General features: G+C 39.3%; 3 protein-coding genes and 1 long non-coding RNA gene across 6 annotated transcripts; 1 reads left to right on the forward strand and 3 right to left on the reverse strand.

Moving 5' to 3' along the window:
* The first annotated feature begins 1,660 nt into the window (after window positions 1-1,660).
* Window positions 1,661-5,188, forward strand: LOC112275102 (receptor protein kinase-like protein ZAR1). Its single transcript, XM_024505125.3, has 4 exons — window positions 1,661-2,973; window positions 3,186-3,473; window positions 4,043-4,377; window positions 4,510-5,188. Exons 1-4 carry the CDS (start codon window positions 2,472-2,474, stop codon window positions 4,588-4,590), a joined length of 1,206 nt encoding a protein of 401 aa, XP_024360893.1. The 5' UTR covers window positions 1,661-2,471; the 3' UTR covers window positions 4,591-5,188.
* Window positions 5,189-5,300: 112 nt separating this feature from the next.
* Window positions 5,301-8,922, reverse strand: LOC112275101 (WD repeat-containing protein ATCSA-1). Its single transcript, XM_024505124.3, has 9 exons — window positions 8,355-8,922; window positions 7,782-8,042; window positions 7,396-7,555; window positions 7,113-7,294; window positions 6,738-6,966; window positions 6,349-6,503; window positions 6,086-6,175; window positions 5,735-5,809; window positions 5,301-5,545 (listed from the first exon to the last, which is right to left on the reverse strand). Exons 1-9 carry the CDS (start codon window positions 8,502-8,504, stop codon window positions 5,483-5,485), a joined length of 1,365 nt encoding a protein of 454 aa, XP_024360892.1. The 5' UTR covers window positions 8,505-8,922; the 3' UTR covers window positions 5,301-5,482.
* Window positions 8,633-9,009, reverse strand: LOC149986608 (uncharacterized). Its single transcript, XR_016499974.1, has 2 exons — window positions 8,870-9,009; window positions 8,633-8,767 (listed from the first exon to the last, which is right to left on the reverse strand). It is a non-coding gene; the product is annotated as an uncharacterized LOC149986608 (long non-coding RNA).
* Window positions 9,010-15,044: 6,035 nt separating this feature from the next.
* On the reverse strand, window positions 15,045-17,827 carry LOC112275240 (uncharacterized). Of its 3 annotated transcripts, XM_024505434.3 has the most exons (3): window positions 17,389-17,827; window positions 17,056-17,216; window positions 15,045-16,914 (listed from the first exon to the last, which is right to left on the reverse strand). In XM_024505434.3, exon 3 carries the CDS (start codon window positions 16,788-16,790, stop codon window positions 15,609-15,611), a length of 1,182 nt encoding a protein of 393 aa, XP_024361202.1. In that variant the 5' UTR covers window positions 16,791-16,914; window positions 17,056-17,216; window positions 17,389-17,827; the 3' UTR covers window positions 15,045-15,608. The 3 variants fall into 3 exon arrangements, with proteins under 3 accessions (XP_024361202.1, XP_024361206.1, XP_024361205.1); XM_024505438.3 differs by lacking the exon at window positions 17,056-17,216 and having other exon boundaries at window positions 17,708-17,827; XM_024505437.3 differs by lacking the exon at window positions 17,056-17,216.
* Between the last annotated feature and the right edge of the window lie 3,773 nt (window positions 17,828-21,600).

Below are 21,600 nucleotides of genomic sequence, written 5' to 3' on the forward strand. Positions count from 1 at the left end.
TAATCTAGCTCTAATTGATTTATAATCCAAATTTATAAAAAAAATACTAGAATATTAATAAAAATATAATTTTAAATTAAAAAACAGAAAAATCTATACTTATTTTCTAATCTATCTATAATTGAGCCTTATAGAATTTTTTTATTGGTAATTTTTTTATTAAAATAAAAGTTAGACAAACAAGGAATGTTAGAGAGTTAGTTCTAAACCATGTCTTGACTGAAGAATCTTCTTTTCTTCACCTCTTTAATATGGAGCATGTAATCATAGAATTTATTATATTTATGGTAAGTTATTTTATATTTTAAAAAAATCACAACATCATAAGATTGCAAATTATATATATATATATATATATATAGTATATTTTTACATTTTAAACTTTAAACAATTGATTAATTTTAGAACACAATTGAACTTTTGATGCTAACTATTTAAATCTATATAATATTCTAAAATTATATAATATTATTATATGCATAAAAGATAAGTTAAGAAGACAATGATATAAGATAGAGTAAGAACTAGAATGTTTATTATTGATTATAAAAAACCAAAGTGTTTTCAATCAAGACTAAAATAGAATAAAAATGTAACTAAAATATAAATTAACTTTACTTTTTCTTCTATATATTTTAGCAATTAAGAAATTTTTGTAGAAGATTCTCAAGAAACTTGAAGCTTTTGACTCAAGTATAAGTCGTAAGTTGCTTTGTATACAACTTCTTAAAAGTAAAAAACTTATAAAAAAAAAGTTTTAAAGCCGTGTTTTATATTTATAGAAAACTAAAGATTTAATTTTTGTCTAAATATTTTTTAAAGTTTGTAAAAGAAGATATTATTTATCTGGCATATTTTTATCAAATACTATTCTCTTTTATTTACTTAAATAATATAAAAATCCATCACATTTATTTTATTTTTCTATAAAAGACAAAAAATGCACAAGACAATATTTTCTTTGCAAGGAGTGCAAGATGAATGCAATAATGCTCTTCTTGTCCTAACGTAAGAGCATAAAAAATCAGCAAGGTATTTTAATCTCATATTATCAATGCTTCTATAATTCTTTTGTTCCATGAAGGCTTCTTTTAAGACTTGTATTATAAGTCTATGTTGTTTTTTGAGACTTCATAACAATGAAGTTGTTAGTTGTATAATGAATACCATATTAATATAACAATAAAATTCCCCGTTTATATAATTTAAATTACATATTTTTAGAACGTGCTTATGTTTTCAATTTTCTACATACGATAAAGATAAAAATGAATAAATAAATAAATAAAAAATCCAGAAATTGTTCCGTGCATGAAGCGTGATGCTCACTTTAGAAGCACGAGGGCAAAGACTCCACAAAGTTACGTGACAAGTTCCGGATGGAACGAGGCGTGGAGGAGGAGGCAGAATCTGGACGGAACAGGCGAGACGGGAGGTGGGGGGCGAAGCAGATGAGCACGGGGGGGGGGGGGATGTCAGGTGGAGCAAGAGTGGTGGAGATGGAGACGCCGCCGAGCTTGCCCACACGATCCGAGCTCTCCCTCACACGCCTGCTTTGGCGCCAATCGGTTGATCGCGGCACTCTATTCCCGGCATGATTCCTCTTTGTGGCACAGTAAATGTGTCATTGCTCGTTAGTCTTGGCTGCATGTGTTTCTTTCCTGTGACTCTTCTTTCAACGCCCTAGTCCAACAGTTGTCGCTGTCACATTTTGCACGTCGCTCTATGGGGAACCTGTCGCGCCTGGGAAACCTCACACCATTCTCTTCTGCAGGCTGCAACTTGAGCTTCACACTCCGAAGCTCGCAAGCTTGTCGAATGTGATAGTTAGGTTTAGTGTATGCGGGCAGATAGGCAGGCGGACGTTGAATGGAGTGAGGACAGGGGTTGAATTCGGATGAGCGAAGTCGGTGTGGAATTTTTCGCTGGAACTCAATATTCTCTGGAGCTGAACATTTGCGAGCATTCGCACGCAGGTTTGGCTTCGTGTGTCAACAGAGGGAAATGTCGCGACGGGTCTGGGGTCGACCTGTGGGCGTAACCTGATTTCGCCAGCTCTCGCACCTTGCAGTTTGCTGGCCTAGTCCCTGTTTCGTCGGCAGCGTTGTGTAACATCGATTTCCTAGTTGATTTTCTTTGAAACGGCTCACCGTGACCTGACCACGTAGACTGCCACGGTTGTCTGTGGCTTGGGAAAGGTGTTGGATCAGGAGTATTTGCTTCCAGCCAGAAGGCGGTCTTCGGAGCTGGGATAGTCCGCGGAAGTGAATTTCAAGGAGGATTGTGTTTTTTTTTTTTTTTTTTTTTTTTTTTCTTTTTCGGAATCCTTACCTTGCGAAAATGATATTGTGGGAAGTGCCGTTGGAAATCATCACATGAATTTCATTTATATAGGCATTTAGTTCTTCCATCTCCGCGGACCAAGGGGCAAGCTATTTGCGGTTGGCGAACTTTTAGTCAGTCCGAAGTGTATGCCAGGGTCAGTTATGGCTGGCTTATTCTTTCAATGCAATCCCAAACTACACCGCAGAGGAAAGACCCCTCTGCAGGCCCGAAGCCCCGCAAGGTCAGACGTGGGCGGAGGGTGGATTCGAGGCTGTCTATGTGCATGGCGTGATTCTGATACAGCGTCAATATACTCCGACGACCGGGATGACGCAGACCTAGTTCACCTCGACGGTGTGTTCACGTTTAACCTCGACGCTTTGTTGCGGGCCTCGGCGTATGTCTTGGGCCAAAGCGGAGTGGGGATTGTGTACAAAGCAGTCATTGATAGTGGTATAAATGTGGCTGTACGAAGGCTTGGTGAGGGTGGGGAGCAAAAATGTAAGGAGTTTGAGGAACTAGTACGCACAATCCACCATCTGAAGCATCCACACGTCGTGCGTCTGCATTCATATTACTGGGCTCCAACTGAGAAATTGCTGATCTATGACTTTCTTCCGAATGGCAGCTTGGATACCGCTCTTCATGGTGAGCAACACGTACCTTTTCGCTTGAAATCGTGCTTGGAACAAGCTTTTATAAAGCTGTGTTGAGCGTCATGGATTCATGCCGACCAAGTTGAGCTTGGTACCCTCTCAAGAGCAGGATTGGATATGTTGAGAATGTGTAACCAAGAGCATTGTTGAGGTAAATTAAAATTGATTATTCCTAATTAGCTGATACTCTCGGAAACCTTGCAGGAAGTGCGGAGGGACTACTGACATGGGAAAGACGACTTCGCATATGTAAGGGGGCATCTCTTGGGATTGCATATATTCATGATTGTAGCCCTCGTAAGCACGTGCATGGTGGTATTAAGCCGAGTAACATTCTCATAGACAGCAATTGGGACGCTCGCATTGCTGACTTCGGATTACAGCGTTTGTTAAGTCTTGTGGGAGATGCCCCTCGCAAGGAAGTTCAAATTAAAAAAGTTGATTCCCAGAGAGGTTCTACAGTGTCGCCTTCTCCAATACTTTCTCCTGGTGGTGAGTTTCCAGTACTGGTCTCGTAATCAATTAATGAAGTTCCGGATCGCAGCTATAGTTCACACGCGTACTCTCCACGTATGGTTCGTCGTATCTCTTGGTTCATTGTATTGCTGCATGACTTACTTTCTTTCAGTGCATATATAGACGAATATTGCTCCGATCGTATAAGCACCGCTGAATTTCTTCAAACAGTAGAAACATATGGTGTCATTATTACTACTTTATTGCTCCAGAAGTTAAGTTATAGGATAACTTAAAAATCAATTATTGACAGTAAGACAGATGCGAATCAATTGGATTATCTGAGGTACTTCACATCAGTTGTCAACCTTCTTACCGACACCATTAAGTTTTAGCTTCTACAGGTACACTGAAAACTTGATAGGCTTTCGTGTTATAAGCGTCTCTGTTTCTTGGGTTACTCCTCTCTCTGAAAGGTGTCGCAAAAGCAATATAATACTCTGGGGGTATTGGATAAAAGTAGGTTAAAAAGAACATAGCTTTTGTTCTGCAACGAACTTCGCAGACATCGTTCCAGACCTGAACACAAGCGTGACATTTTGCAGAGTTGGGACGTGAGCTGGGAAGAAGAATCTCGAGAAGAAAATCATCTAGTCAAAGTGCAGAAATGGTGGCACCGCACTTGCTGGGGCTGTACCAAGCACCAGAGACGGCAACTGCGAAAAAACCAAGCCAGAAGAGTGATGTATATTCCTTTGGAGTTGTACTGCTTGAAATACTAACTGGAAGGTCAGCCTTCGCCCAACTGGCTTCAGGCGAACTAGATCTTGTCACGTGGACTAAGCTGGCACTTCAGGAGAAGAGACCTTTTACCGAAATTTTTGATCCTTACTTGGTGAAAGGCAACGTGGACAAGTGCGAGTTGATCGAAACTCTTCAGGTGAGTATTTTTGTAGAGCAGCCTTGTTGATGTCCATTTTTGAAAGTAATTCTTCTCATGAACGATTCTTGTACGCTCTAGGGTTAGTGATCTGCATCTTACTTTTTTGAACTCATACACGTCTTGGTGTAGGTGTCTTTGAGCTGCACAGCAATGAACCCTGACTTACGGCCCAAGATGAGGCACGTCGCAAATTTCTTCATGCATCTTTGAGTATCCTCATACAATTGGTCTTTCATCATCCTTACCAAGTTAACAACGATCTCAAGAGGAGATGACCTCAATGAGCCTTCTGATATTTGCTATTGCGTTGGATTAAACGCCAAATCATTCGAGAGATGGAAAAGCTGGTGGAGTTTTCCTTTTGGGGCACTCTTTGTTCAAGAGAATGAAGTGCGACGATTTACAACTTGGTGGCGAACCGCGGAGGACAGGGATGATATATTCATCGTCATGAGCTGCTACTAAGCATCGCTTCTTAAGTACTGAGGGATTCGTCTTGTACCGTATGTAAGAAAGTCTGCCTCTCTCTCTGAAACTCCTTGCACATTGTGCAACCTTGTTATTTATACAGCAAAAGAGTCAGTTGCTCGAGGGTGTGAATTAGTTCTTAACGAGTATCAGCAGTACATTGTGCATAATACCGAACAGATGGGTGCAAAGCTTCTATTGAAGCTACAGCACAATCCGAAGCTGTTGTGTTGAATGTAATATGCACCTGATAACTCAGCAGTCATTGTACGACTCTTAGGTAGTTTTTCGTATTACTTGTATCATGCATTATCATTAATTTTTTTCTTTTTCTGTGCTACATGGATTCTCTAAATCACGTGAACGTGATTTAATTAGATTCGTTGCATTCTGTAACCAAACTGGAACAATAGTGAAAATAGATTCATCACATACAATGCAGACGTTCTGAGTACTTATCATGCTTTTTCTGAGTTTCAACTATGAAGAGATTCCAGGAAGTTTGAATACCCGTTGGTGTTTTACTAAACATTACCTGGCAGGAAACGTCAAATACCTACTCTAAAATTCTGCTGATGTTTTACATTCCCTAGAAATATTGCTTTGAAGATCAAAATCCATACGTTTAAGCGTGTTAATCACTCCAAGCATCTTCATCTTCGCATACGGCAGCAACACCAGCTTTCGGAACCTCTTCCTGTGCACGCAAAAGAAAGAAAACCCTTTGAGTGAAACAAATGGCAGATGTAAGGTTCAATACATGGAAACAAAATGAAAGCCTTGCAAAATCATTGAAGATAGCCATTTACTCTTCAGTACTGCTTTCAGAGTGGAGAGATTGGGTTGTGCAAGATATAGAAGCATAAAAGACTATGAATCTACTAACCTGATCCTCGACAGTAACACTCTTCGGAGGAGACCAAACGAGGATCTGACGATCACTGCTACCAGTGTAAAGCTCCTGCAAGAAAATAAGACAAACGCACGTGATTTTCTTAATATAAAAAATGACCTGTGAATAATTTTAAATAGTATTCATTAGGGATTCTAATTTTCGGACATATGATATTCAAGCAGAACACACATTGATTACTTATTCTAATCCATCTGTATTGATGCTATAGCAACATATCCAAATGTACACAGCTATAGTCCTCCACCTGCCAGTATATTGGACTCACTGTAATCTAAAGCCGCAAAATGACAACGAAAATAAGAGCCCAGACCCAGAATGTACCTGATCCTCCGCAAGGAACGCACAACAGTTCACATTACCATAATGTCCAACTAGTTTGGAGTGCATGCGACCACTCCAGACATCATAAGTCTGCCAAGTAAAATCAATACTTAAAAATTGTGATCTATATGATCAGCGCGATACGCAGTTTCTCAAAGTAACATTATTTAAAAGGTCTAAGACATGTGTTTCATCAAGCAGTCACAATTCAAAGAAATTCGTGTGTATATTAACTTCCAAAGTCACAAAGAGATTTCAATAACCTGGAGTGAATGAGCCGACGGAACAAACAAGAGGGAAGAATCCATAGACACAGCCAGTTGAGTTCCTTGATGGGTTCTTATCTTAGTGGCCTCATAGTTAACTAGTGTGTTGCGACCTGATTCTATATCCCACAGGCGCACTCTTGAATCTGTGCCTGATCCATATAAGCAAAATCTGAAGTTGTTAGCTGTTGAAACATGGACATATAATTGGGTTAGCAGAAGCAGAAGAAGAAGCTACCTTGAACCATAAATTCTACAGTAGCTTGCAAGCTATGCCTAAATTTGCAGAACCATGTGATTCGCTCATGGGCCCCACCACGGACTGTTGTGGCCTCTTAGAAACGACAAGCGAAGAGCAGTTGAAAAAATTGTTCTACTGGACCTACCAGCACTGAAGAGATTCAACCCATCGTCCGAAGTTTGCAGAGCTGTGACTGAGCCATGGTGGGCTGTTGACCGATCATTAGCCAATGTCATTCCTGGATGTGATCTTCGAACTCCAGGATCCTTAATTTTAGCAATCTTACTAGGTTTTGATACTGTGCTCGGCTTGGTCCGTTTGGCCACTGGCCGCTGCATCTCTGAGGTAGAACTGCTGCCCACTGGAGCTGATGCCTGTGTAGTGCCTTTAGTAGCTGCTACTACCAGCAAATTAAGATAGACAAAGATGCACAAGAAGCTCCAGCCAGGATCAGGTCCGCCACAGTTATTTCGTTCACTTCTAAAACTTAAGATATACATTTAGAAGTACGGGAAATTACCAGCTCTTGCCTTTGAGTGCTACTTGTCACATTGGACCTTCTTTCAATCTGTGAACGATTCTGGTCAAGAACCTGAAAGCAACCAGCCCGGCGAATATCCCAAAACCGGATAGCTCCATCACATCCCCCGGAATAAAGCACCCACTCACTGGTGGCAGACCACTGCAATGCCCACACTCCATCTGCAAAACGCAACTCTTATAAAAAATTCATGGTAATACTTTTGTATGTAATACAAAGGTCTTCATTGAGACCAATAAGCGATAGTGGGAAAGAGGATTACCTCTATGTCCAGACAGAGTATGGGTGCACGCTCCAGAAGCCAGATCACATAGTCGTATCCTTACGTCCTCGGTTCCAGCAGCTACCAGCATGTGTGTTGCTGCAATGGATGACATTGCAATTGCATGTACCTTCTCCGGCATTTCAAACTGAAGCTCTACCTGCAAGATTTCCAAACTTCCAAGATACACATCGTCCATTGTTTTGCATCATACATTTATAACCTTTTCTTTCTCTATACTATGTTCACACAAGAGAATATATCAAAGTTTTCTTCTTCCCCAATCAGAAAATGTTCACACTATATACTTGTTCCAGAAAAATCACTGCCCCACACCAGATAAAACCTTGCTGGCAATGACATCAGAGCATGAATGGTAGGTGTACCTGGTGAGTGTTAGTGTCCCATAGATTGATTTTCTTATCAAAGGATCCGGTGACGAAGAGCCCCGTGTCAACAGGATACCACTGAACACATGTCACTGAGTAGATGTGTCCCTGAGGGACAGACTTATCCACCGTAAAGAGGGCTTCATGCTTAGCAACCTTAATAGCAGAATCCATAAAAGTGGGTTGCTGTGTGTCGTACACACCAACGGAACCATCCGCAGCCCCTGCAAGCAAATAGCGCGCTTCTGTGCAGTCAATCTGCCACAGAATGATCATTCAATTCAGACATTATTGATTTGACAATTGAAAATTCTCGGAATATGGCCTATCTCTCTATAACCATGATTTTCAATATTCTCGGCAAGGGTTGCAAAGAGAGCTCATCGTCTTCACAACAGTTGGTGGGAACAATCCCGATTCCTGGGGCTCACAAATAATTCAAAACACTAAGAGATGGAGAATTCACAACTCAACAATTATGCGACAGCAAAATTCTTCAAGTGATATCACCAAATATCAGTCATTCATATATTGACGTCAAGAGAGCATTCAGAAACCCAAGAATCACACCTGCAGGCTATTAATCCCGCTATTGTGAGCGCTCACAATTTCCTTGTGGCCCGACAGATTGATTTGGCGAACCCGATCGGCCCGCACATGCGTTGCGAGGGACCGCGGGCGCGTGGCCCCGACCTCTCGACCTCGCAACCCTCGCCACATCACCAACTTCAGCTTCGCTTACCGCAGCAGCATCATAGCTAGGTTTCCGACAGTTCTTCGTCGCAAACCTGCCTCGTTGACCCCTCCCCTAAATTTCTCGAGCTCAGCTACGCTCCAAAAAAAAACTGCTACGACAAAACCCCTAAAATTCCAAAAACAACCGAAAACCCAACTCTCTTGACTACCAATCCAAATTTGTACAGCAATCTCTCCATCCTCTCGGACAACTGCCAGTTACAATCTCCTTCCGAGCACCGACCCAACTGCAGACATCTGCCAGCATTAATCAGACTAAAAACCAACGATATCATCTCACACAACAGACGAAAATCAAGAGCCCCGTGCTTCACAGTGTGTGGACCCACCACCCCTATTCGTGTCACGCCGTCGTGTAACACGACTCCGAGACGCCTCATGTGTCGCTCATTTCCACAGCAGGAATTGCTTGCATCAAATTAAGCCTTCCATTCCTTGAAACTGTCTTCTTTGGATCATGCTCGGCATTGCATTCCTACTACGATGCTGACTTGGGGTGAGAACGTCGCATAGCTTTGCTCCAGGGGCATCATCAGCGAGCGACACAGAGACTCGGTGCTCGGTGTTCATGGGATCTGAGCAGCAGCTGAAGTGCTCCGCAAAGTTGCGAGCTTGTCTGAAGAAGAAGCTTGCAAGCGACGGTGCTGACGTGGACCTTCGTAGGGCAGTCAGCCAGGCTGAGTTGGCAGAGGAGCTCCAAAGTGGCGGGAAATTCGAGGAGGGGGAAGAAACTTGGCCCCTCTTGCCATGCTTTTCTTAGCATGTTAATTTCCATATTGAAACCAAAAAAACCAATCAATTGATTCATTTTAAAGAGTCGTGAAAATGAGAGAATGGGTGAGTGGAAGTCTAATTGCAAACCAAATAGTGAATAAAAAGAGAATCAATTTGGAAACAAGTCTCAAAAAGTATGACTTGTTAGGGATAAGGAAGGAAGATGGAGCATAGTTTTTTGGAAATTAATAATTGATAGCATCCAAAGTAGGCTTATATATATATATATATATATATATAAAGGACTTTACCTAAAAAATTATTTTAATTTTTTTTAGTTGTATTAAAATATGATTTTGTTTTTGATAAAGTAACAAATATTTACGGCAAATATATCTTGTTGAAGAAGAAATCATCTCCAAACTAATAGAAGAAGTAATAAAAATCATTAAAAACTCTTTTATTAATTGCATATCTAACAATCCATTTTAATTTCTAAAAAAATATTTTTTTCTTTCTCATTTTTTTATCTAATATTTACTATTTTATGTTTAAAAAATTAACTAACTATCATTGTACGGTCAATGTTTGAAGATTTTGTTGTGGCATATTTTATTTTTTATATTGTATGTTATATTTCATCATTTTTGTGAGTAGAATTATATAAAATATCGAATCAAATCAAATTTTATAAGTCTTTATAAAAACATATGTTATCTTAGAATGAATGTTATTTATTCTTTAAAATTTTGCATCTGACCATATTAAAGTCAATACTAAAAAATACCTTGAATCTATTTTTATAGATTTAATAAAATAAAAATTAATTTATTTAATTAAAATTTTATTATCAATTTCTTGTAAGATAAATTATTAAATAGTTTTAAATTTGCATTAATACATTGAGTTTTCATCAATTATGTCACAATTAAAATATATTTAATTGTTCAATAATAACTTCATAAATAAATTTAGCAATTTGATTTAAGCTTTGGAAAATTTATAGATTTTTGGTATGATAATGTTTTAAAATATATAAAAATTTTATATGAATAATTTAATATCATAAATTTAGACTATGTTATTTTTTTATACATTTTATTTAATTTTTTTAAAACTCTTTCATGACTCTTTTGTCAACTTATATACATCTACAAAATATAATCTTAATAATTCTTGGTTTCAAAGACTTAATTATTAAAAAGAAATTATTCTTGAATTTATTTTAATTTACCTAAATTATTATTTTTAACAATTATGAATACTACAAATCTAATCTTGAAATTTAAGATTTTTAAAATTTAATTTGCAAAAACAATTATCATGAATAATCATTAGCTTACTACTCTTTTGATTTAAATCTTAAATCATACAATAGTTATTATGTTTTAGTTTTTTTAGTACAATCTTAATCAAGAAAAAGAAAACTATAAATTTATCTTTGGATGTGATGCATTTATACGATATAATTCATTTTATATTTATTTCCATAATATCATTTCAAAACTATAAATCATCTTCATAATTGTGAAATATTTTAGTGTGTTTATTAATGTTTTTAATGTGATTTTGAAATATATTATTTATTTATTTTATTTATTTAAATATTTTTGTTATAAAGGCATAGCTCAATTACAATTTGATGATGGTCAAAATAAATTACTGATTTAATTTTGTGATGTTTCTAATAAGAGTATTCAATATGTTTCATTGATTTTGAAGTTTTTAATTTAAAAATAATATATATATATATATATATATGTGTGTGTGTGTGTGTGTGTGTGTGTAGTTTTTTTGAGTTTCTCAGAAATTTGCATATACTACTAATTAAAATCTTTTGATATAATTATTTTGTCTGCATTATATATGTTAAATTTTTATTTATTTATCTATTATGTGTCTTTTATTATAAATCAAATATATGCTATATTTGCATACAAATATGTTTAATCGATTCTTCATTTATATCTTTTATATCATAAATTTTAACTTACACATATTTGCAAAACAAAAAATGTCATAGAAGTTTTAAAGAATTGTTTTAACCTAAAGTACAGAAAATGCTTCTAAAGTAAAACATACAATTTAACTTTCTTAAAAATATTAAAAAGAATAAAGAATTGTCCATGAAGTAGATGCTTCTTACGTTGCATTTGTGACTACAATTACAAACTTAATCAAAACTTATATGTACATAAAATATATAAATCAAAGTATAAAAACATATTATTACAACAAAAAATCATTAAACCCTATTATTGACAATGTTCTATATTAAGATATTTCATATTTTCAAACATGAGATATTTCACAATAATAGTTTAGTTTATAATCTTGAAATATCAAATACTTCAAATTCCTAGATCTTATTTTTTAAAAAAAGATTAAAAAATCTTTTCACAATATTTTAGACTGATATATATATATATATATATATATATTATAATTACTTAACATCAAAAATCATCAATATTTCTTGAATCTTTCCAAGACCATTCAAACTTAAAATAATTCAACACTAGGTTTATTATTTTATTTTTTAAAATAATTTGATAAAATAAAGAAAGGCAGGTCTAGTTAGTAAAAATTTTCAACATTTTATTAAATTCAAAAAAAATAAAATACTTAATTAATTAGCTATTTTTTATAAACTACTAATTAAAGTAGCTAAGTTGTTTAAAATTCTTGAACTCTTTATCAATTAAACTTGAAACCATTAGACATTGTTTATAATTTTTGGATGTTTCTAATGCCATTATAGTTTTTGCAATTTCCACCACAATCCTTATCTATCACAAGCTGCTAACACTCTTTGTTAATGTTAAATAAAAAATCATATTTTTTTAGTAATTTATTTTTTATTTACTTAAATATATATATATATATATATATAATAGAAAATTTTGTTTCTATGATAGTAAAGCTAATCTATATACATAATAGATTATGTCATAACAAATCATCCTAGTTTATAAAATAATTCCTATATAAAAGAACAAAAACATAATCAAACAAGCATCTATACCATGAAATTAGAACAGAATAATTTGGTTGTTTCCCTTGTTCCTTATATTGAACAAAAGATCAGTTGGATATATCCAAAATTACCAATTCAATATAATGTATTTGTTGATTTAAAATAAAACAAAGAAAACAAAATTTTCCTTAAGGATGGTTGAGTGTACCCAAGGTACATAGGCCATTCTAGTTCAATTACAATATTTTTGTAGTCTTCTTATAAGAAAACTACTTTTTGAAAAAAAAAAAATTTAAAAAAAACTCAAAAAAATAAATAAATAAATGTTTTATTTTTTTGAATTTTAAATTAAATTAATATATATATATATATATATATATATATTGGAATAAAAATCACAAAAGAAATATGTTCAATTGGTAGCAAGTTGTGGTGGCATTAGCAATATGCTAATTAGTTGGATTCATATTAATTGCAAGATCAATTTATTTTTTACACCACAAGTTTAGTATTTGAAAACTTAAAAAGAAATAGAAAAACATCAAATAAGGGTATATATTTACATAATAGAAAAAAAAAAATTAGAAATAATCACCTTCTTAGCTCAATAGGTCATGTCACACCCACAAACCGTCTCAGTGTCCAAGACACTCATTGGAGATGACTCCATGACACTTTCTCATTAGTAACAAATCTTAAACAACGCTAATTGAAGTGAATTAAAACTTCAAAAACTAGTTACTAATGCAAAGGTGAAAGAACCAACAACAGCCCCAAATTTCCAAAATCAAAATCAAAATCCTGTTGACATTTGTTTTTCATCACCGTTGTTCCGCTTGAATGCTTGGCAAGATGTAAAACGATTCTTAAATATGAACAAAGGAAAAGAGACCATTTTCCTAAATGCAAGTGTTGTACAATTGAAGGACATGTTTGTAAATGTGCCGCTGTCCGCAATAGACACAAAGTGTCACCACCCCCAACTGAATACTCAGTTGCAGTTTTACTGTTTTTTTTGTCGACAGGTAGCAGTTGTCGCATCATGGTTGAAGCTCACAACTGCGAGGACAGTTTGATTGTTTTACAAAGGGGGACCAAGATCTGGCATGGAAGTGTGCAGGTGAGCGAAAAAAATAATGAAAAAAAATGGGACGCATCACACTCAAAAGTGGCAGTTACAAATGGTGGGTTTGGGGGATTACAGTCCCCATCTGAGCGCCGAGCGAGAGAGCTATTTCGAGAGGAAGGGCAGAAGCTGAAGGTGGTGGTGGGGGTGGTGGAGGGATTGCAGCTCTGCGAATCCTGAGACGAGGGTCTTGTGTTAGGCTTGAACTGCTCTGCAACAGCGAGGCCCGATCTGCTTTCTGACCCCACTCAACCACCCGGTGCCCAATTTTCCGGTCTTTCTCGGCTGCACTGAGACTTGCTCCAAAACTCGGATATGCCATGAGAGAGAGAGAGAGAGAGAGATAGAGAGGCGTCCGGAGTGGGGTGCACATTATGAGTATCTGTTCTGTGTACGCTCGCATGTTGCAAGTTTGTACCGTGCTCATCTTAAAATAATACTGGATGAGCTGGTCGACAAAGGATATCTATCTCATTGGTACGGTGAAGACCTGGCCACACTGGGTAAACGGAATAGTACCTCGCCGCGTTGCTGAAGCATGCGAGAACACACTTTGTCCATCAAAGAAAGTTGGAAATGTTTGGTGCTACATGAGGTGATACTAGCACTCGAAGAACATGTAATACATGGTACAGATTAAAATCAAAGTGGACCAGCCATAGAATAATTGTACAACCTCTAATCTTGTTTCGTATTCACTTCTCGTCAGGAAGTTTGATGTTGCATGCCGTATTGTGTCCCGGTGCGAACCTGCCATAAGTCACAACAGGGTTTCCACCCTTGGCATAATCCACACTGACGGCACAGTACAACATCTATGACTTCATAAATCCTGACATGGCCAACTTTTAAACCAGGACCATCTCACCTTCACGCAGAGTTTCAATTGTGTGTGTATCAATCTCGCCGCTGCAGAAGTCTCTGAATGCATGAGGATACTATGAAACTTTTTTTCTTTTTTTTTTCTTTTTTTTTTAAATAAACATGTTGGAGCATTTTCACTAGACATTTTGATTCGTATTGGAGGGAAATGAATGCGCGTTGGGTACTGCAGTAGGTGATAGGGTCTTGACAAGATTCATCCTCTACGTATAAGAGTGCACGTTTATCGATGCCGTGATGAGAATAGGATATTGATAAGGTCGGTGCAAAACTGCTGCTACAGACATCGGAGGTTCGGCGCTGTCCCCACCCCAGCGGTTAGCTTGTCGTATCCGCCACACGCAGTTTGGGCTGATTGCACGCGCTCGCACTCGGACATCGTGCCACACTGCTCGACATGCCACGGTCGCAGTCTTGAATGCTGGAGGTACTCCTTCCCTGTCCTTCTCCTTCTTTTTCTCTTTGCAGTACCTGCAGCCATTCCTGCCTCTCTTATCACACTTAAAATTACAGTCAGCTACAAGAGAATGGACTAGCACATGTAAGTTTTAACATGTGACTTCTACCAAATTCATCTTGGACAGCGTTACTCATTTCTGCTGGGTTCAAGCCATGAGTTTCAACATGAGGAGCCAAACCTTGGTAAAAAAATAATCCAGACGGTCAAATTAGAATCATAGGGAAACTCTTAGGATTTCAACATCAACAGTCGCTTATGCAAACTCTGCGAAACACCTCCACAAAATTTGGCAGTGTATATCTCAGTGAGCATTGATCATTCATCAGCACATAGGTTGCGCAATAATAAACTCAAACTCGTCCCTTCAAATTCAATACTGGTACAATGTCGGGTAAACGGCTGCTAAGGTAGAATGCGTCAACATGGAGAACAGAAGCTGCCAGGGACTATTCATTACGTATGATGAAATGTTAACTGCCAATAAACAAGCATAATATAATACCCTGAACAAGGATAATTATGCCTATTCTTGCGTGCTATGCTTCAATTAAAGAAAGAAGAAAATGTAAAAAAGGGCGCTGTCCCAAGAGCAATTTTCGAGATCGAAAGGCAGATTAAAAACTCAGGGGCCTCCTGCGAAGCCTCAGAGAAAATCGCCTGAAAAAGTACAGCACAGGATCCAGGGAGAAACCCGCGCACAGGGAACTCGCCGGAGAGCGCATCCTGCAAGCTCTCGCAACTAAGGTATCCAGAAATTCGGAGTCCTAACTAGATTTACATGGATGACTGGTGTGCTTGGCACTGAGCGAGTACCACTGGTTCGATTCCAGTACACACAAAAGGTACTCTGTTCAGGAAAAAGAGTAAGCGAAAGTCTGACTAAAGATAGGAAGATTTTACATGTGAATCTCATAACGCTTGTCCACCGCCAGAAGATTGATATGCTTGCGAGTCCATCGATGGCCACCCCCCGGAATTATTCCAGTAATTTTGTTCCGGTTGCTGCTCGAAATGAAGTCCAGAATTCTCTGGTGGGTTAGAATGCTGCCATGATGGAGTCGGCCTCTGCTGCTGCTGCCCCTTTGATGTGTCCATCCCAGTAATTGGTACCAGTCCAAGAGTCATCTTACCCTTGACATCCTGCTGCCTACCCATACCTATGTTGGATTGCGCCTGAGCAATCTCGTGCGATCCCCACATGCCACTTGATGAGTGCTGCTTGGCAGCCTGTTGCCACCGTTCGAGACTAACAAAGCCTTGTTGGTCCCTACCACCTTCCGCGTTAACATTGAAGGTTCCCAGACCTTCACTAAGAGCTGCAAGTGCGCCAGTCCTCGACACACTGGACGTGTCGAACATCTCGCTCAAGTCCCCGGTGGGCATCTGAAATGTTGGATGCAGGTTCAATGCAGTCTCCGCCACCCGACCCGGGTTTCTAAAGAAACCCAAGCCTGGAATGCCGCCCTCGAATGGGTGTAATTGCTGATGTTGTGCCAAAGCTGACGACTGACCACCTGGTTGGTAAGGCATCGGGAGTCCTATTTTGGAACTCTGGCTCATTGAAGAATCTGCGCGGATAGATGGATCTGCTAATCCGTAGGGAGAGCCTTCACTAGAGCTCAAAAATCCAATACTGGTTGGAGTGAATCCTGGATGCTGCAGACCGGAACTGGACATACTATCGACGTCAGCGCTACCTGTTCCACTGTTAGAACCCTCCGGAGTGCGCGGCTTGGTGCGTTTGTTCTTGCGGCAACCGCCTCCTACTGGAACATTTCTAAGAGTTCCACCGGCAGTCCAGTAACGTCGACAACTTTTACAAAAATGCCGAGGCTGCGTAAGGCTGTAGTTGTTGTAGTAACAAAACTTGGTATTCAGTGATTGACATCTGGGACACGCGATGACTTGATCCGGAGGCTTCAGTCGCCGCTCCTGCAGCGCCCTCTGCGCAAACAATTGGCTCGCCTTCTTTTCCTGCTGGTGTTGCTGCGTCTGTTGCTGTGGCTCATGGCTGGAACTACTAGGAATCATGGCCCAATCGCCGTGACCTAAGACAGCTACACTCATGTGAGGCTTCTCAACATTTACCATGCAACCCTGAGAAATTAAGATTCCAGCTTGACAGACGATTGAGTACTAGCCGTGCGGTTCCACACAGCACAGACAGAAGCCCTGCCCTTGCCGCAACGCAACGCAACGCACACACGTACTCCACCTGCAAAGTAGAATTTGGCACCTCCATCAGCCCCGAAATCCAAGAGACGGGATTCAGACACCAGAACTGCAGACTGTTCCACACAAACACTTCCCACTCAGAGGTGATGGATGGATCACCGGCTTTGCAACGAAGACCTACCGAAATCTGCAATCATTCACTGAATACACAAACGCCTCGCATGTGGGCGTCCGCCCGCTCCCGTGATGACAATTTCCACGGAACCTTGTCAACCTCTAGCCGGACGCAATCACACATCTCCCAATGGTTTGGCCTCACCAATCCATGAACAGGCTGTTAACCTACTCCATCAATAAAAGCACTATCCGGTCGTCAAAGTCGACGTCAAGTAAGTCACCATGACCTAGGGAGTAGCGAGGCAGAAAGAGATGGCGGGATGAGCCAGAACTACGCGCAAGGACACAAACAGAACGCAGAAGGAAACATCATGGCAGGCACAGGCAGGGCTGTTACCGTTGTCTGGAAGCGGGGAGCTGCGGTTCACATGCGCAGAGAGCCAATTGAGGTACGGCGTGATAGGAAACACACCGACAGGGGTGGACGGACTGGGGTCAGGGTGCTCTGGATCGACAGGTACATGGAGAACGACACCCGACTACCAGAGGAGACAGCAAGCTCTCAATCAAGAGAGAGCGGGAGCCAAGATGGAGCGAGAAAAGGTCATCAAATCGAATGAAGAGACGACTGGCTTGACAAGCTGGACGACGAGCAAGTGATAGACGGGACTGGTGGAGAAGGAGAGAGATGGTACTGCGAGCTAGAAAATCCTTACTTTGGAGGTTTAGGACGACTTTCAGTGCTGCTGGTTGTGAGCTGCAGAAACTCCCGCCTAGTACAAACCCAGGCAGCAGCAGCAATCGACTGTGGAAGCGGAAGACTACTGCACAGCAAAAGAAGAGATGTGAAGGGCATGGTCGACAAAAGCCTTCCTCATTCCAGTTGGAACGGGGAAAGAAGAAGACTGAACTCACGTGGGCTCGGTTGAACCGTGCGATAAAAGTGAATACGCGCGCATCGCGGCCGTGCGACTCTGCAAGGCTTCGATCTGATTAGAGAACAAGGGCTCGTGCTGCTGTGGCCCAGGTACGACGCGCTGCACGCGGATTGGCAACCGTGTTAAAAGGCAGCACACACCTCATGCGATGACGATCGACGACCAACGACACAAATGGACGACGACAAGAGCCCCATCCCCTACCTCCTCCTCCGTCCTCCCTTCGCCTAGAGCCCGCCCACCCTACTTCCCAAATCATTCATCCCTTGCCAGTTCAGTCCTGCATCCCCCCACCCCACCCCACCCCCCAACTGCCCGTTCCTCCACCCAATGGGGGCTAAAAATCATTCATTTCCACACACATATTTTCCACCCGTCTCCCACAATTATTGGCTCCAGCAGCCTACCAAAAGTATCTAACGTGCGCGCTTTATTCCGACATGCGCTCTGTACTTCCACTGTGCCATAAACGTGGCGCAAGCATCACCATACCCCCCTCCCTCCCCCTCTTCGTCTGGTTTTCCGCAGATTCTACAACCTCACTGGAAACGTTTCCGCTGATACACACATAATTTATGTATCCTCCAGCATTCATCCTCTCCTCTACCGAACCCCTCCCTTTCCCCGTCTGTAGCTAATTTCCCACCAATCAAGATCGGGCCCTTCCTCTAAGCCCTCTCATCGTAACTAGATTCATTCCCTGCTGAGTTTTGATCCTTTTCTCGATCTCTGAAGTGATTTTCTGTGTCTGCGGATGTTGATTGCAGTGATCGAGACTTGTTAGCCCCGGGTCAGGGATTAAATTTGTAAAGTACCTCCCGTCGTTTCGTGAGATAGAATTAGCTGCGCAGTTGGCCTCCGCCGCAGACAGGAACTGCCATGGGGGAGCCTTTTTCTCTCTCCCTTGGTGCAGCAGCATCAGCAGCAGCCCTGACTCCCCTTGTCTTCCCATACCCTGCCCGGCTGCAAGGTGGGTCAGTCGGTCGGTCGCTGCCCCTACCCACTGCTGCGACCTGATGCTGGCGCCACGCCACGCTACTCATCCTGGTGGAATCAAATGCACGAGGATTACCTTCTCTCTCTCTCCAGTCACATGCATTCCATTGGGCGCTTGGTGGCCATAGCCTTCGTGCCCAGAGCATTCCACTCCCCCTCCCCCCTGCCGTGAATCGTCTCTCCCTTTCCCCTCGCGACGCAACCTGGTGGCGTCCCTCGCTCCACCGCATTAAACCTCTCTTCTCTCAACGTCTCATCAGATTCTTCTTTTCTTTTTTCTTTTTTTTTTCCCCCACTTCCCTGGGGTCGTGCGCAAGCTTTGCGAGTGGAGCAAGACTGTCGAGCCCTTTCAGAACATCAACAATAACCCAACAACAACAATACCACCAGCAACAACTGCCTTCGCCCACGACGCACACACATGCACACACACACACACTGTGCCTGTGAGCACTCTTCATTCCCCATTCTGTTGTGGGTTATGATCCAGGCATGCTGGCATTACGACGGTTCCCAGTCATTATTGTAATCATCTCCATATCTCTGACGCAGGCGCGATGGCGAGTAATGCTGCTACTGCTGCAGAATGAGAGTAATGCAGCCTCTGTCACAAACTAATTCCCCCCACATGTCGAAATCTATGCTGCCACAGCACTGAGCCTCTGCTTCCTTGGGGCTTCTGGGTTAGGAGCAGCATGTGAGTGAGTGAGGTGGGTGTTTTGCTTGATTGGAAGGGAGTAGCAACAGCAGCCTCCTGAACAGTGAAACTGCCTTCTGAGAAACATTCTCATTTGGTAAAGTGTTTTTTTATTATATTTATATAAAAATGGAGCTGCTTCCAAAAAGAATCATGACAGATATGTAGAGCCCAACCTACTCCATCATACATAAAAAATCCAAAGCATATCATATGGCTAATAAAGTTGTCACACTTGAGGGAAAGAAAGGGAGAGGAGGGAGGGGGAAAAACCCAAAAAAGAAAGGGAAAAAAATGGGGGCTTTTATTCAATGCAATAGGTAGTTCATGGAGAGAATAATAGAACTCAACAATTCCTGACTGTATTGGTGCATGCCTTTGATCAAGTGTGCTTGTCCATGCTTTTCACAAAATAGACAACCACAAAAGGCCACCAAACAATGTAGACATCCTTAATAGAGCATGCATTGTTGTGTGGTTGTGTGTGCATTATATCTCCAAGGTAGATGGAAGAGAATCAAAATTATGAATACACATAAATACCTACATGTGCATGTATACATACATATGGAGCTTGTTTCAAAATTGAGCTTTTTCAAATCCTCCACCTTTGGTACTTTGGAAATTTCAGTTAGGACTTTTTAAACAACAATTCTATGTTGGGTGGAAAGATAACTTCTACAAGCCTTCAAATTATTAAAAAATTTAAATATCAAAAACATATATATATATATATATATATATATATATATAATAAGTATCTAAATTTTAAATTATTATTATCATTGATTAAATAATATATATTTAATACTGATAACATCGAATGTTATTTCTTAAAAAAATAATTAGGTACTTAGTAGGAAAAAATAATCACAAATTTATTTTAAGTGATCCAGTAGTTACTTTCAAATTTTTGAACCAATACAAGAAAAACATGAACCTCGATCTTTCAAATGAAGAGAATACACATTAAAATATGAGACCTATACATTGTAATGTGACCAATTTCAGGAATATTCCACACTAATTTAGTTCACAATAATAACATTAATATTAAAAGTAAAACCTAGCAATATAATCCAAAAATACTATACTATAATATATTAATAGTTAAGAAATAATTGGATGATCAAACCGTATCAAAATTATTATTTATTACCGTTCATAAATTTTTACAAAATCTTTAAATTTTCATTCCAAAAAAATGTATTTTATGTACTTGCACATAGAGAGGCTGTGTTAGGGAGGTTTGGAATAACTTTAGAGAATAAGAACACAATCTTTACCTACCACAACATAGTGTTAAGATGTATCATGCCTATCTCAACTAAGATATGATAATAGAATTTAAACATATAATCAAGATATTTATAATGTTAAATAAGATTGAAAAAAATAAGCAAGATTAATTTTATATCAATCATATATAAACTACAAAAGAAATACTCATGTGTGGAACTACTCTACCTCCAAGAATGGTCAATCATCTCTTACCCTAATGTTTGTGACTCAAGGAATCAAATTCCACCCAAATAAACATGTGTCTATCTTAGTAGCAAAAGAAAAAATAAAAATAAAAATAAAAAACATAGAAATGTTAAATGGTCCTAGACTTTTACTAAATTGACCCACCCATCCTAACCATCATGAAAATAAATAAATAAAATAAAATGACATCTAGTTTTATTTCTCTACTATTGGATCCAAAACCAATGAAACCAACCACATTCATCATGATTACCGTATTCTTCATCATGGGTAGATCAATTTAGTAAAGACATGGGTCTATTTAACATTCTTCCAAAAATATAATGATTGTGGAACTAAATATATTACAAATATTGTAAAATTAAATACTATTACAAACTATATATATGTTCACTATTGATATTCAACATAACAATAAAATGCCAAATTAAGAGCATAAAAAAGGAGAAAAACACCACTTAAACTTTTGCATGAGGAGTGTTATTTGAAT

This window comes from Physcomitrium patens, chromosome 22 (genome assembly GCF_059467195.1).
Source record: "Physcomitrium patens ecotype Gransden chromosome 22, ASM5946719v1, whole genome shotgun sequence".
Classification (NCBI taxonomy): Eukaryota; Viridiplantae; Streptophyta; class Bryopsida; order Funariales; family Funariaceae; genus Physcomitrium; species Physcomitrium patens.